Source organism: Macrobrachium nipponense, chromosome 10 (genome assembly GCF_015104395.2).
Source record: "Macrobrachium nipponense isolate FS-2020 chromosome 10, ASM1510439v2, whole genome shotgun sequence".
NCBI lineage: Eukaryota > Metazoa > Arthropoda > Malacostraca > Decapoda > Palaemonidae > Macrobrachium > Macrobrachium nipponense.
In genome coordinates this window covers 102,551,884-102,569,383 of record NC_087204.1, presented here as the reverse complement: position 1 = coordinate 102,569,383, position 17,500 = coordinate 102,551,884, and the positions used below count along the sequence as shown (strand labels likewise).

Genomic DNA, 17,500 nt, shown 5'->3' with positions numbered 1-17,500 from the left:
CGAAGGGGAATTTTTTAGTTGATAACAATTTCGTCCCCCCATGGGACCGAACCACCGTCCAAGTGGACGGAGACGAAATCAGGACAGTCAGTGACGCTATCCAATCAGCCAACAGAGACGCTATAAGTGCATATCGATTCTGACCTTACAAATCACCCTCGATCTCGGTGCTTTTGTAATAAAATCGATATGAAACCCCGTCTACCATGTTAGCCAATTCGAGCGTTTGACAGCACGTAGCCTTTTGTTATGAATAATTATCACATCGAACCGTGATCCATTTATATATCAATTCAAGCTACAAATGTCCTTTAATATCAAAGGACATTTGTAGCTTGAATTGATATATAAATGGATCACGGGTTCGATGTGAAATTAATTCATATATAATATATATATATATATATATATATATATATATATATATAGGTTTTATATAAAGAATAATTAAATACCTGAAAATATGGACTTCCAGAAATTTTGGGGGGGGTCGAACACACGCCTGAGAGAGAGAGAGAGAGAGAGAGAGAGAGAGAGAGAGAGAGAGAGAGAGACCTTACCTAACAGACCTTACAGTTCGTTCGGGTTGCCCCAGGTCCCTCAGTGTGAGGCACCTCTAATGTCTACCAGAGAGTTGCTAGTACATCTTCCGGTATATTTTGCATCTTCCAATCTTGGATGGTCTGGGATGCAGTTTAGATATTTGTCGAGCTTATTCTTAAACACATCGACGCTCACTCCTGATATATTCCTCAGATGAGCTGGCAACGCATTGAATAGAAGCTGCATTATCGATGCTGGTGCGTAGTGGATTAATGTCCTGTGTGCTTTCCTTATTTTTCCTCGTATAGTTTTGGGCACTATTAATCTACCTCTGCTTGCTCTTTCTGATATTTTTAGCTCCATGATGTTTTCTGCTATTCCTTCTATCTGTTTCCATGCCTGAATTATCATGTAGCGTTCTCTTCTCCTTTCTAGACTATATAATTTTAAGGATTGTAGTCTTTCCCAGTAGTCAAGGTCCTTAGATTCTTCTATTCTAGCTGTAAGGACCTTTGTACACTCTCTATTTGTGCAATATCCTTTTGATAGTGTGGGTACCATATCATATTGCAATATTAAAGTGGACTACGAACATATGTTTTATAAAGCATAATCATGTGTTCAGCTTTTCTTGTTTTGAAGTGCCGTAACAACATTCCCATTTTTCCTTAACATTTTGCCAAAAGAATTGCTATTAGATCATTGCATAACATGTTCCTATTCATCATCACACCAAGGTCTTTAACTGTTTCCTTATTTGTGATTATCTCATTATTAGGTCCCCTATATGCATATAGCTTTCCTTCTCTGTCTCCATAATTTATTGATTCAAATTTATCAGAGTTAAATACCATCCTATTTACCTCTGCCCAATCATATACTTTGTTAAGGTCTCTTTGTAGAGCGTTCCTATCTTCATCACAAGTAATTTCTCTACTTATTCTTGTGTCATCAGCGAAACTACTCACTACCGAATCCTTAACATTACTGTCTATGTCTTCAATCATAATAACAAACAGTATTGCAGCTAACACCGTACCTTGTGGCACACCGGATATTACCTTGGCGTCATCCGATTTCTCATCGTTTGCAATAACTATCTGTTTTCTGTTGTGTAAAAATTCTTTTAACCATCTTCCTACTTTATCCACGATACTGTGTTTTCTAATTTTCTTCGCTAATATATTATGGTCTACTTTGTCAAAAGCTTTTGCAAGGTCTAGATAAACCACATGTGTTTCATTTCCGCTTTTCATATTTTTGAATATGTTCTCACGGTGGACTAACAGTTGGGTTTGTGTACTTTTTCCGGGTACGAAACCATGTTGTCCTATATTAAACAAGTTATTTTTTATTAAATGTTTCATAATATTTTTCTTCATTACCCTGTCATACACTTTCATAATATGTGATGTTAGACTCACAGGCCTATAATTACTTGCCTCTAGTCTTGATCCACTTTTGAAAGTAGGGGTAATATATGCTAATTTGTGCTCATCATAAATCTTCCCTGTATCTACACTTTGTCTTAATAATATTGCAAGTGGCTTTGCGATAGAATGAACTACTTTCTTTAACAAAATAGCAGGAATTCCATCAGGCCCTGCTGCAGCTCCATTTTTAATTTCATTAATAGCCTGCACAATATCAGCTTTATTAATATCTATGTCAGCTAAATATTCACTATTTTCGTCCCTTACTTCTATATCATTATCTATTCTAGGGGTAAATTCTCTCTTATATCGTTCTGCCAATATGTTGCAAATTTCCTTTTTTTCATTCGTTAATCTCCCTTCAATTCTTAGAGGGCCAATTTCTATTCTTCTTTTATTCATCTTTTTTGCGTATGAGTAAAATAGTTTGGGGTTTTGCTTGATATTTATTAGGGTTTTTTCTTCCAAGTCCCGTTTTTCATTTTCTTTTGATTGTATAATCTTTTGCTCTGCATTTTCTATCTTACTTTTTAGTTCTATAACTTTCCATGCATTTTTTTCTTTTACAAGACCTTTTTTCCACTTTCCGATTTTCTGGAACAAGATCCTTCTGTCTCTTGGTATTCATGACTGATGTTTACTTTTCTTCTTCGGTATACATTTATCCACTATTTTCTCTAATATTTTATATAATATCTCCGTTAGTTTACTTATGTCATCACTTACGAAAATGTTATCCCAATCTTTGTTTAATTCTTCATTTATTTCTGACCATTTTATATTTTTACTGTAGAAGTTGTATTTTCCATATCCTTCCCACTTTTTCATTTCTTGCTTATCTCTGTTTTCACTTGCTTTGGAATGGACTGTTAATTCTATGACATTATGGTCTGAAATACTCGCATTATAAACTATTATTTCTTTAACATAATTCATCTCGTTCACAAATACTAGGTCTAAAGTATTTTCCTTTCTTGTTGGCAGGTGATTTATTTGTTGAATGTTGTATTCTAGTACCATATCTAATAGCTTTTCGAATTGCCTCTTATCTTCTGCACTACTATTACTCTCTTTTTTATATGTATAAGTACAACCACAATCTCCTATTCGTTCTTTCCAATCTACGGAAGGAAAGTTGAAGTCTCCAGATAGGAGAATAGTCCAGTCCTTGTGATTTCTACATATATCATCCAATTTTTCTATTATTAAGTCAAACTCTTTAGTATTAATAGGTCTATATATTACTATGTTCATTAATTTTTCAGATTCAAATTCTACCGCTATTAGTTCACATTCTGAGTGACTATATTTCTCATATATTTTTCCTTTTTTTTTTTGTCTTTCCCATATATTGCGGTTCCCCCTTGATTCCTATTTTTTCTATCTGATCTATAAGTTTTGGAGCCCTTTTATTTGATCATCATTCCCAGTCTCTTGGGAATACCAGGTTTCACTTATATTCATTATATCTATTTTCTTTTCAATTTGGGTTAGTTCTTCTAAGTACTCTATTTTTCTTTTTGAGTTACTCGTAACTAAACCCTGCGCATTCATCACTATGATGGTTTGCGTGTTTTCTCCTTCATTTAATATTGGTAGTAATAAGGATTTTCCCATGTCTCTTTCCTGTTCTGGTATGTTGTTCTTTTTTTCATTTCCAGAAATTCTGACATTAAAAAAATCCAACTTTTCCATAATATTTGATCTTCCTTCACCATAATTATTCATTTTGTGTCTGAATCTGCAATTTTCTCCGTTTCTGCAATATCCTCTTGCATAATAAATACAGTTATTATCTCTTGAGTAGAATTTTGGAGCTGATGCTTTGAAATTTTTTGCTGACATCTCTGCATATCTCGTTGATGGCTTGCCTTTTTCTTTTACCTGATATTCTTTATTCCTCTCTTTATTTGTTTCTTTCTTATTTTTGATTTTATTACTTGATTGATTATTTATTTGATTATGATTCATGGCTTCAGGGTGCATATATTTACATTTTTTGTCGAACTTACATCCTTTTCCTTCTTTTAGGTTTTTGCATATTTTTGGATGCAGATCTCTGCATTCATCCTCATAGCCATCTAGGTATGCACATTTACCATATATTTCATAGTTGTGACATACCTTAGGATGTTTGTAGTAACATCTTTCTCCAAATCTGCAATTCCCTCTTTTCAAAAGGTTGCAGACTTTGTCTTTTTTTTCCTCTTTCCCGTCATTGTGTAGATCTGGGTAGAGCCTCTTCGGGATTTTCTTTTGTGTTGTCATATCGTAATTTATTTCTTCATAAGTATGCTGCTTTATTGCCTCATATGTAGTATCAATGAGTATCTCTGCATCCATACTTTTATCTTGTTCTTTGTTTTCCTTATTTTTTTCTGTCATTTCAGTTTTGTTTACTTCACTTCCGTTTTCCTCTTCTTCTTCTTCCTCTTCCTCTTCTTCTTCATCCTCAACTATTTGTACATTCAATCTTGATTTAATAACATTGTCTATCCACAATAGACATGTTGAACAAAATATTCTGGTATCTTTTCTCATATCTTGCATTACCTCAGCACATTGTGGATGGGTCGGAATGTTGCATGCAGCACATTTTCTGATTAGATTTTGTGGATTAACTATGCTATACCACACCTTACACAGTTTGCATGCTTTTGGCATTCTTTTTCCTAATGCATCAATTAGGATATTCACAAGGTTCACCTTATTCATTTTCTTTGTCGGAATATGTTGGTTTATGTATATTTTCTTTATGAGTCTCTTGACCACTTGGATTTTATTTGGAACTTCTTCAATTATTTTCAAGACCACTTGGATTTTATTTGGAACTTCTTCAATTATTTTCAAGATGTTTTCAGTTGATTTGTTCCAGTTTGAAGGATTATATCCTTCTAATATATCTATGAATGCTTTTGTATCTTTTTGGTTAGGACTGTTGCTGATCTCATATATGAGAAATGCCAGTTCCCTTCCTGCTACCTCATCGTATTGAGAATCTGCCAAGCAAGCTAAATTTCGCCATTTCTTACCGCAGTTGGAACTTACTGCCATCTTGTTCTGATTTACAGTATTTCACTTGTTAAACTAACTTAGAAGATGCTTTATCCTACTATTTTCACACTAATCTTATCACCGATAGTTCACGAACACTTCTAGATATTTCTCAAATTCTAGACGTATGTTAAACTTGTGATATCGGTTGATTAATCTGACTTCACGCGGGAACGTCTCACCAAGCAAGATGGCTACTACGAGAGAGAGAGAGAGAGTAGCCTGTACCACGAGTCCGACCCCAGACCGAATACTGACTTTTTGACATATAGGCACGTAAATTCCTGAATAGCAATACGTTTTAAATGCGTAATTACATGTTTGACTACGCCATTTTAGTATTTTATAAGTTAGACCGATTTTGCCGTAAATTTAATCACTATATTAAGCGTCTATTCCAAGTTAAGTCTTACAGGTTAAGCTACGTTGCCCATGACTATAGCCTAGGTACATAGTTACAATTACTGCTAGATTCCATGCTTTCTATGTATTGTGAAGGTGCACTCACCTTTAATGAAAGTCTCGCTATTCCAAATAATTCCAGGAGGTTGGGAAAACGGGAATAGGCCTATACAGTATGAATTTTAACGCCGTAATATTCAAATCTTCACTGAAGACAATCGCCATTATCGGAGACGAATCGATGCGATACTAAAACTTGATTATTTTTCCGATTTTTCCTGCCATTGTTGCAGAGAATTCAGTTAATGTATTTAAAGATTTAAGGCTCAGATTAACAGTTAACGTTGGTATATTGAATTAACGTAAGGTTCGTAAGCTATAGGCCCATATGGGGCGTCCTCTTTTGAACCTGGACCTATTCGAGTGGCGCCATTTTTTTTTTTTTTTTTTTTTTTTGAAAGGAGACGACGCAATGGAAATGGAAAATATATGTATACTATACTACAGAGAATTATTATGTTATATATAATGAAGATCGCTTTGAATGGATTAAACGACGCCTAAAATTAAACAGAGACGGAAACCATAAACAACTATAACAGTAGAGGCTCACAATGCGTATTACCCTGAGGACCGTTAATTTAAAATTAATGGTAATTTCGGAAGACTCCAGATAGCCATTTTTGCATAAACAATTGATTTTTGGGATTTTTCATGAAAAAAAAAATGGCTTGGAAATTAGAAGGCACTAAAAGAGCTTAAAAATACCATCCTAACGTGACCAGGGGTGTTTATACTGGTTCCGATTAGCTATGGAGGATGTTGGAGGCCGGTATTGTCAAATACCGTAATTTGAGCAATTATTTTTCTCTGTTATTAAGCATTTGCGAAGGTTATATGTATCGAGTTGAATTTCTTAATGTGTTTTACTAAAGAAAAACATAACTCATAATGCGAGAAGTGGTGGAGTCTTCTGAAAAATAACCTATAAACTAATGTAGGCATTTAGTAGCGTTCATGAATGTCAGTACCCAAGGTCTAGAAATGGTCAGTTCCGAATTCCCGAGAATGTCATTCCAACTGACCTTGTGAACAGAGGAATGATGGAAATTCAGTCAAGAAAACCGTGAATGATGGAGTTTGGAATATTCTAATAGTGTTGGATCTTGGGTTGTTCTAGTGATTAAATGATACAGCACCTTTAGTACCACCAAATGAATCATTTGAGGGCATAGATCTAGCTTGGCTAGGGCTACCAGATTTAATGATCTTGTTATTACCAATGCATTAGACAGATGGTTCGTAGAAAAAATTCATGAATTAATCTAAGATTTGTTACACAAAAAAAACACGAATGAATCTATGCTTTTTTACTAATATTTTGGTTAGGTCGTCCTAGTAGCTGCATTTTCACGGCAACATGCTCAATTAAAGTAACCTCCAGGCTCACTTACGTACTACTTTAATAAGCCTTTGCAATAAAGGCTAAGGTTGTTTTTTTACTTTATACGATGTGACATATATAAGATGAATGATGTTGAGAAGTTGCCATGGGACTTTATATGCTATGTGCCACTTATTATGTGACGCAGAAAGGATTTGCTACAAAATAAAAGCAAAAAAACAGCTATTTTCTCTTAGAATCGAATAATAATTCTTTTCTATGTTTTAATTATTGTTTACGTCGTCCTGAAAGACTACGTTTTGGAATTTAGTTGAGGAATCAAACTACTACTCCATAACAGCCTTTAATAATGTAATATAAATCTGAAAAGGATGGTGGCATAGACGTTCAGAGACAAACCTATATAAATATATGTGTAATGAGGTTATGATGAGTTTTAATTTTGTTGGAGCGAAAACTCTTAAATTCATAACGTAACCCACCTCTTATGATGAGTGCCACCCCAGAAGTTAACTGCAAATCAAATAGCAAACTCTAGGCTAATACAAACTCCCGCTGTTACAAAAATATGCTTTCTGTCCCAAAAATAGCCAACATGAAAAAGGGTTAAGAATAACTAAAAAAAAAAAAAAGGAAACGTTAAACTATCATATTCTTCCCAAAATCATATTTAAGTACCCCCTCCTATCTCTTCCCGTCCAAGAATTCATAGAGAAATCCCATATTTCTATATGGTAATTTCGAATCCATCTGAAAATGAGAATATAATTACCAGACAATTAAACATTAAAGTTCCTCAATAAAATGTGTGCCACATCGCGCTTCCCTTTCTCTAGAACCAAATTGAATGTCATTTCACTTTTACCTTTTCCGACGGACCTCGAACACCTCTTCAATGCCGAAATCGCTACTGTCCACTTTGACAGTTTGTCGTCTAATTCCTCCCTTAATTCACACACTAAAGATTATACGTCATTTACTGTAACTCGTATGTACGAACGTACACCCACTAACCGATGTACAGATACACGCATGCTACTTACATGAAACTCAATAACTTTTCCCGTTATTAACTCTTGTCTTTGGAATGCGTCAACGAACTCAATTATGCACACGATGTGTTTTCTATTTGTTTTTCATATCAGAATCTCCGAGGAATCCAGCGTTCGTACCTGTTTCTAACCGGCAAGAATTAAAGTTATCAACCCCACTATTAAATATATATAGATATCTTATATATTATTATAATATTAAATATATATATATAATCTATATATACTGTAATATCATCTTAAATTATTTCTTTGGTTTCTCTTAACGTAAGTTAAATTTTTTTTTTTTTGTCTTTCAAGTCTCGAGAAACTGCTTGTTGATTCTTTTCGCTCCCCTCAAGGGCTTTGTTTTTGTTGTTATAGTTTTATTTATCCGCTCGTTTCCCTCTTTTCATGTTTCAACGAGTGGGAGGATCGTCTTCAGTAATTGCCTCTTTCGCCTGATGGTTTTACGCTGTCAAACGTACTTAATGTGGGAGAAGTTTTCATCATGGAAGGTTAATCGTTACGGTTCCCCGAAGGGAGGTTCAGCATCACCCATTTATGCCGCACTCTTCGTCATTTTTCTGCAACATTGCCCTCTGGCCACGGACAGGACTTTGAGACGCTCGCTTTCACTTTTATAAAAACGCCAGGCTGCTGTTGGTGGTGAGGGTTTGTCCCGTGCCCTCTTGTGCGAGTTTGTCTGTGGGCTTTCATTATTTTTGCCCCCGTATGACCAAGGCCCAGACCTTGCATCGACGACGACGACGAGTGCACTGCTGTATCCTCCGGGAATCGTCAGGAGGCCTTCTGAGGCCGGAGAAGGGTGAGCATCCCCTTTTTGCCCTTATATACTTTCCCCTTTACGTGAGTGGACTCATAAATGTTTTTGAGTGTTGCTTCCAAGCATCAAGTGGAGGCTCCCGCGAGAGCCTTGTAGACGGTTTTCTTCGACTGAAGCAGTTTCAGTGAGATTTTGATATGATTTGATGAACAATTAATTACGTATCGATTGGATGAACTAAGGTGTATCCTAATTATTTTTGTTGTTGTTGTAAATTATTAGTGTTAAGGAAAAGTCAGTTATTAGTATTAAGTTTCTTGGCTTTTTCTCCACCTATCGTGTACACTTCAGTGAGTGTTGGTTTCGTTCTTCTACTGTGACATTTCTCTCTTACTCTGCGGTATAATAGTTAGGTAGGAGTTTGAGGTATGTGAGGACAATTATTGTATATGCTTGGGTCCTTATTTTTCTAGTTCCTCAAGCAGGTTTTCGAGGACATTTCTTTGTATTTTATTTGTGAATAAATAAGTGTAAAATTTAGACATTTTCTTTTTTTTTTTTTTTTGTCTCCCCCTTTGAGCGTTTCGTTACCTGAAGTCTTGTGTATAGTAAATCTTTGTCTGGACTGGCAATTGATTTATTGAACGGAGGACCTGTTTTAAAAAAAATAGAGTAATGACAATAATTTATTGTCTCTTAAAGAAAGTTCATAACAATACATATACATACATATATATATATATATATAGATATATTATATATATTATATATATATATATATATATATATATAGATATATATATATACCACTGCCTTTAAGATCAGTTCAAGAGGGAAAAAAATGTTTCACACAAAAAACCTCATTTGTGCAACATTCCGCCTATTCGATTTCTCCAACATCAATATTCACATGAACTACAATATTTCATACGACCAAAATCGCATCCACCGCTTAAATGTATGGAGAGATATCTATTAAATCGCATTTCAAAGTGCAAAAAAGGCAATTACTAAAAGACTATCTCGGTGGTCTTGATTACTATCCGAATGTTTCGACCGGTTTGTGTGACGTCACAAAATCAAACGCACAGATGATGAGTCCCAGATAGAGCGAGACTTCCTTAATTTAACTGTCATTACTTAGGTAATTCTGCAGAATAGTACCGCACGGACTGCAAGGAACGTAACCGCGGATACGACATCCACTAAGGATATGGCCGTCCAATGTATTTCGCCGGGTTTAGTACTGGCCCCTGGGGGTTAATTACAGTCATCCAAATAAATATTACTTAAAATTCTTGTTCAGGAGGCAAAACTGCATAGAAAAACCGCAACTGCCATAGTCTGTGCCGCTGCGGAATATACCCTAGATCTACCGCAGGCTTTAATTAATCAAAAAAAGGACAGGAACAGCTGCTCTAACTTTAATCTCTGACTGTTGTTGGTATCTGGTCAGCCCACAAAGTAGGAATAAAAGATGTAAACGATGGTATAAGGTTGCTTATAAAATCGAGGACGATAAAAAATAGATATATACCGTTAAAACCTTATATGGGTAATTATATATACAAAAAAGTTTACATTAGAAACATAGATTATTATTATTTGTAAAATTATCAAGATAAAATTTATTTTTAAATTCTAGTAAATTTAAGTCAACTTTATAAAATTCTGCGTGTAATACTGTTCAAATATTTTATTTTTCTCTAATAAAGTATTTAAAAAAATCGATTAGCCATCAGTTCAAGGTTAGGTATGCGTGAGTAACTGTCGATTATAATACGTATATATTACGAGAATAACGTTATTTCTGCTCAGTGCTCACCTAATAGGTGAGTTGAGCAGTTCAAAAATAAGAATTTACAAGATACTTTACAGGTCGAAATTTCACGTAAGTAATTACTATGAGGCACTCACATTTCTGTTATTGATTTTTCCGTTAAATTAATTTTTTGTTATATTAACCTGAACATCGAAAATAATCCTCAAATTTTAATATTTTATTTAAGATGTTTAAAAATGTCTGTTTAATTTCGGTAATGGCACAGACATTTCTCAACGGGTGAAATTTTAAACGCGTGAAACATTCGATCTCTGAACTGGTTCGTATAGAGCGTTCGGTCATTAAACACAGTTCCGGGCAGACCATTCTTTAGTTTAACTGTTTGTTTTAATTAATGTCTGTTATCGTTTCCTGCAAAAATAGTAAGCCCGAAAAATTAAAGATGTTCCTAAATTAGATATAACACGATATATCTACTTTACTTTTGAATAACAGAGGCAGAGCCGTGCTCTTGTTAGTTTGGCAGCCATATTGCTTTCCAGGTTAAAAACATTCTTAATTTGGAGGGCTATACTTATATATCACACCCCCCCAAGTTTTCTTTTAAGTGGAAAGTTAAAAGATAAATTACTTCTGTCCATTTCTTTCTGATAATCACATCAAAGAAAACTAATACATTTCGGCGTTAGTGACCCCTGGTAGTTGTAACGCCCGATAACCTATTAAAAGAAACATCCTAAAAAAGCCAATAGACTGTGATTGGGATGCAATGTATTTCATATATATATATATATATATATATATATATATATATATATATATAATATATACATACATACACATCATACATACTACATACATACAACATACATACACACACACACACACACACACACACACATATATATATATATATATATATATATATATCAGCTTAGCTTACGATATCGGAAACATTATTAGAAAGGAATAGACCATAGCAGAGTATCACTTATTCACTCAATTGAAAGATGGTAAGTACTACTATCCTTTTACTTCCAGTATTGTAAAGCGTCCGCATGTGTCCTTTTCAACCACTTCTGTTGCCACCCACTGAAGTGGACTAACCACCATGTATTATTTTCCCCCTTCCAACGTGGACAGAGGCACAATAATTCAGGAAATGAAGGATGGAAATGAATGAAACTTTCTTTGTTATGGTGAAGATGATGGGCAGCTCGATAAGCAGAAATATTCTATACCTATATAAATATGAAGACGTCTTAAAAGCTGATTTGCATTCATAACAATAACACTGAACGAAACTATACTTGACATTAATTTTGAAGGTTCCCGTCCTTGGTCTATGTTACTGCAAATTAAAATGACTTGGTCCAGTTGTCGAGATTTCCGAATTACAAATGGTACCTACTTCGTGCGAAATGCCATTTTGTTAGTTAAGTTATCTCAACCAGTGGGTCGCATAGTTACCTATCTTCACGATTTTTCGCCTGTTGTTCAGTCAAGTGGGTCTTGTAAACAATCCTGACGTCTGATTGTTGGAAAAACAATCTCGTGGACTGCATATACCCGGCCACAATAGGGGCTTAAGGGCCCCGCAGACTGAAAAATATAGTTACCGTTAAAAGTAAAGTGTCCGTTTTCTTTCCTTTCCTAGACTTAAATTTGCTGGTTTTCTTGTACCTCTTTTTTATTATTATTATTATTTATTTATTTCTGCATCCTCGAATTATCAAAGCCACTTGTGCTCACTATAATGATGCTGGTATATACAGTTAGCAATAAAATTCCCTAAATGCTAATCGTTTGTCTATTATATATTCTGTTAATAGGATTGTATAGGTCTATTGCTGCCTAATCCACCAATTTTGAAAAGTGTAACAGACCCAATTGTCTTAAATACAAGGCAATTGGCTTTAATGGCTTAGCATATGTCTACACATGAATGTTCATGAATACTATCATGCAGATTCCAAGATTCCTACTTCAAGAGAGAGGTACGGAAGTCATTTATAACCTAGTTTGGAAACGTAATATTAGCAACTTCGTATGAATAATTGGTCCAGAGAGACAATTACTCGATTTATTAGTTGTACACAACTTGACAATTTACTTTCAACTCCATCACATTGTTCCACAGGCGTCCTAGATTCAGACGGCTGCTAAATATACCGACGGAAAGTTCCATCACAGGGAATGGAATATACCCTTGCCCCAAGAGGTGGTATGGGGTATGGCGTATATCGGAGATTGTTTTCTCTTTGCCTTTGAAAGTCATGCTGCATAGTTTTATTGATGTCGTTATGACTAATAGACATCGTTTATAATACTGTCTTTTAGTACTCTATACTTATGTACAGATATCACTTACAAATACGTTGCTTTCTCTTCTGTATAGTTACATTATTATGGTGACCAGTGAAGAACTGCATTCTTCTTCTTCTTCTTTTCAAACAAGACTTCTTTGTTTGTCTAGACTCGGTTGCGACAATCATTTAACTTCAAAGGAATAATAAAACCAAATAATACACTATTATCACAGTTTACTCCTCCATTACAAATGTGTACCAAAAATATATAAACAAAAATCTATGAAAGACCACAAGCGATGAAGAGATGAACTCTAAAAGTAGACCTATATGATGGCGACTGCTCGCGCAATGTTATATATATCTACGACGACCGTGTGGCAAGAGAGAAATAAAAACTTCGTTTGTAAGCACGACGTTGCGTCGCTTAATGACACAATAACTTCGTGGATATTGCACTAACGAAGCAACTCCTCCACTGACGCCCAGATATCTTGCATGCAACAAGGTCACCATGACGCAATATGACGATGAGAATGCGGTGCACGGCGCAAGCTAAGAGATGTCTGCACGTATATCTCCACTTGAAACACGTCTGCAGTACGTTAATCTCGATTACGACAGCACGCCTGGGAATGACATCTTAATAGCTGGCATTTAGACGCATACATCAGATCGTCATGTTCGCCCTAAACGCATAGGAAGTATAGGAACCGGCGTTTAGAGAAGACATAGGCCTAGGCAGGATTCTTCGACGGTTTCCTTCGCGTCTTTTCCAAAGTGTACCCTGGGCTGATGTAGATGTCTTCAATGGTGGCCAGGTTTAAGAAACTGCAAATAGAGGGAAAATGAATCAATAAATGGGTAGTATAAGGTAGCCATTGTAATTTATTAATACGCAGTTCACTATAAACGGCGTTCTTTTATTCATAAAAGGAATAATATTCACCTGTTGGAAGACATTGCCTGTGGTGGGGGCGAAGCCCTGGCCATTCGAACGTGCAATGTGCACGTGGTTGGTACTTTTGGATCACAGACTATTTTCCCCAAACTCACACGATTCGTGCCGTCTCGTACTTCTAGTGCTAACGTGCAACCCCTGAAAAGACAGTAAATTAAAAGTAATTAACATACTTCGGCATCATTCGTTCCTTGAGCTTAAAAAAAATATCACTCTAAATAGATAAATTACTAGGCCTAAGGTATACGTCCAAGTTCCGCTTTGGATAACGGAATGTGTTCATGATGACACACAGACGTCCTTGGCACAAACCTCAACCATCTTTTTTTTTTCTTTTTTTTTTTAAGACAGATACCAATGTGCGTGTTTGTAAATAAACAAAAGGCCCCAACGGGGAAATTCCACTTGACTCACCTGATGCCGTGTGCCTCCCCTTCGCTCATGCGTATAACATCCCGCACGACCCTGGGGACGAAGTCGTGTGGCAGGTAAACGGACACGCCGTCGCCCCGGGTTGAGAGCAATTTACTCCACCACTGGCGGTTTCCTCCCCCGAAGTTTTTCTGCAGAAGAAAACGTCAAAAGGACGTTAGGGATTTGTTTTTGTTGGTTTCTCGTCTTTAGCTTTTTACTTCTAATATTGGTGCAACACTGAGTTGACCTTAACCTTTAAAACAAATCTTTAAACAGGTTAAAATACAAAGCGACTGAAAGTAAAACTCATAAATGAACCTCAACCAGACAACTTAATATATTTTGCAACACACAATGATGCGTCTAAATAAGAGCTGGCGCCTAAAATAAGCTGCTGTGGTTTCCTCTCTCTCTCTCTCTCTCTCTCTCTCTCTCTCTCTCTCTCGGCGTTCCTTTGTGATGTGTGGGAGTTATTTTCTTCAGATTGTTGGTCATGTAGCGTACCTATACGACTGCTATAGCCTTCCTCAAGGTTATTTCGGTCCCCACACGGTTTAATGCTCTCTCTCTCTCTCTCTCTCTCTCTCTCTCTCTCTCTCTCTCTCTTCTCTATATATATATATATATATATATATATATATATATTATATATATATATATATATATATATATTATATATTATTTAGAATAAATTTCATTTCCCTTTCAATTTAATCATTCTCTCTCTGTTTATACTAGGTTTCATCTCCATTTTCACATGGACATTCTCTCTCTCTCTCTCTCTCTCTCTCTCTCTCTCTCTCTCTCTCTCTCTCATTATATTAGGTGTTTCATTTCCATACATAGATTCCTTGTTTATGTCTCCTTTTCATAATAAGACCTATTTCTTGTTTTCTGTACCAGATGTCAAGGCAAAATAGTCTTATAAAACTACTTTTTGTTTACCAAATGTCAAAGCAAATTAGTCCTATGTAACTTGTGTTTACCAAAAGTCAAAACTAAATAGTCCTATAAAGTACTTTCGTTTTTTTTTAACCAAATTTCAAAGCCAATTCGTCCCATGAATCTCTGTAACACCATTTCTACAAGCCATGAATCAATCCCATAAAACTATATGTTCTCTCTCTCTCTCTCTCTCTCTCTCTCTTACCAAATTTCAAAGCCAATTCGTCCCATAAATCTGTGTGACGCCAGTTTTAGAAGCCATGAATCAATCCCATAAAACTATACGCTTTCTCTCTCTCTCTCTGTGTGTTACCAAATTCCAAAGCAAAATTAATCTCTCATTCTAAAACTCCAACTAGCTTCCATTATATCATTTCACGCCCCAGTCAGTGGTGGGCGTCGACTCACCTGGAACTCCTCCTCCTCCTCGTAGGTGGGGCAGATCAGTTTGACCAAGGTCTTCTTGCGGGCGCGGTGCACCAGCCTTGTGATATGGGTGGCCAGTAGGTGGGCGGCCAGTTCGTCTTCAGCGCCTTGGAAATCGTAGAATTCTGTAAATAAAAAAAAATAAATAAGTAAATTGGCGTTTTCTTATATATATATATATATATATATATATATATATATATATATATATAATATTTATATAATATATATATATATATATATATATAGTATATACATTATAATTACCTGACCGAATGTACGAAGTATTTCTAGACATATTCTACATTCTTCACCATTCTTAAATATGCATAATATACAAAATATACAATATACACTATTGTGATAATATATAAGTTCACATATACACAATTCTGCATCAAATAAAATGTTTAGTTTGGATAAAAACTCGACAAACAAATAAATAAAGGAACATAAAATTACGCTCACCTGAACTTAACCTGGGCATGTGTGCCTTGTAGGTATTGGGTCTAAGCGCCCGAAGCATTTCTGCAACAATTACCGTAGTTCCCCTTCGACGGATAATCAGAAGACGAAAGAATAATTAACTACCCTTCTACAAAAAGGATAATTAGTAGAGTAGAAGTAATTAATAACCGGTACAAAACGGCAATCACTGAGAGTTTGTTATTATTTATGGTAGTACTTCAGCAAAAGCCGTAATTAAGCCACGACGCTATATGTTTCTGCTTTTGGGATTTCTGAATGAAAAGTTAACTTGTGTGGAAGAAGCACTGATATATCCTCCTTCTCTGGTTCTTCCGCGATGCGGTTTGGACAACTTGAATTCGTCCCGCAAGAGACAAGTTTATATACTTGGAGGAGAAGCCATTGCTGACGTCACCCCCTGACGCCTCTAGAATACGGCCGGTGATTGGCCAAACGCCCTTGTGGGAGGCTTCGCCTTGGCGCCACCGAAAGCCGTTTCGCCGATTGGATTAACGTATGAAAACGTCTTTTTTCTGTCTTTAATGGAATATTACGTGCTAAAAACGCTAATTTGTAATATTATAAGTATCATTCACTACCAAATAACGTGTCTGAGCTTCACAAATGGACGAAATAACTGGCGTAAACGCTTGGCGCCAACATGTCACTTCGTCGAAACTTCCCGCCTAGGACTAGGTTCGAAAAGCTTGCACGGCAACTTGGAGCGAAATTAACGTGCATTTTAATGTCTGAAGACATAAACTTCATAGCCAGGGAAAGTCTGTTCCTCCGGTATGCGTTGGAGAAAAGGGACGTATCTAAATCTCTGCGGTAAAAGCTTAAAACATGAAAGTTTATGCCAGTCGACGAATTACTACGTGTTCGGGTTTAGATATCTCATCTGAATAGTATAAATTACGATCTCGTCATACCTGTGGACTGCCAACTACGCATCTCATGTCGTCATGCGTGGTGTGATGTTTACCGTTAAGCACTTATGTAGATAATAATAATAATAATAATAATAATAATAATAATAATAATAATAATAATAATAATAATAATACAGGGGTAGCCTGATGGTAGCAAGAGGAAAACATAGGTCTAAAGAAATTTAGTGCAATGCTTTAAACAACAAAACACACACCTATATATATACATATACATATGTATATATATATATATATATATATATATATATATATATATATATATATATATATATATGTATGTATATATATATATATATATATATATATATATATATATATATATATATATATATATGTATATAACTGAATCACGAAAAGTTAGGAACGTGATAAATCCATAAATAAAGATAAATGCCACGAAGGAAAAATAAACGAAGGAGTCTGCAAGATCTTTCGACTTAAAAGTCCTTTACTGAGCAGAATACTGACAAAAATACGAGAAAAGACAATACAAGAAGTTCGTATAACTGACAGATAGGGATTATAAAGGGATTAGTACCTAGAATCCGACACACCCGGAAGATAAGAAACCTTACCAAACAAGCAT

General features: G+C 35.5%; 2 protein-coding genes across 13 annotated transcripts in view; one reads left to right on the top strand and one right to left on the bottom strand.

The window, feature by feature from the left end:
• Window positions 1-17,500, top strand: part of LOC135223840 (dedicator of cytokinesis protein 1-like) — a 340,518-nt gene that overhangs the window by 98,868 nt on the left and 224,150 nt on the right. The gene's annotated exons all lie outside the window — the stretch shown is intronic.
• LOC135223837 (uncharacterized) lies at window positions 12,965-16,322 on the bottom strand. Its single transcript, XM_064262707.1, has 5 exons — window positions 15,962-16,322; window positions 15,476-15,618; window positions 14,123-14,271; window positions 13,697-13,846; window positions 12,965-13,578 (listed from the first exon to the last, which is right to left on the bottom strand). Exons 1-5 carry the CDS (start codon window positions 16,017-16,019, stop codon window positions 13,485-13,487), a joined length of 594 nt encoding a protein of 197 aa, XP_064118777.1. The 5' UTR covers window positions 16,020-16,322; the 3' UTR covers window positions 12,965-13,484.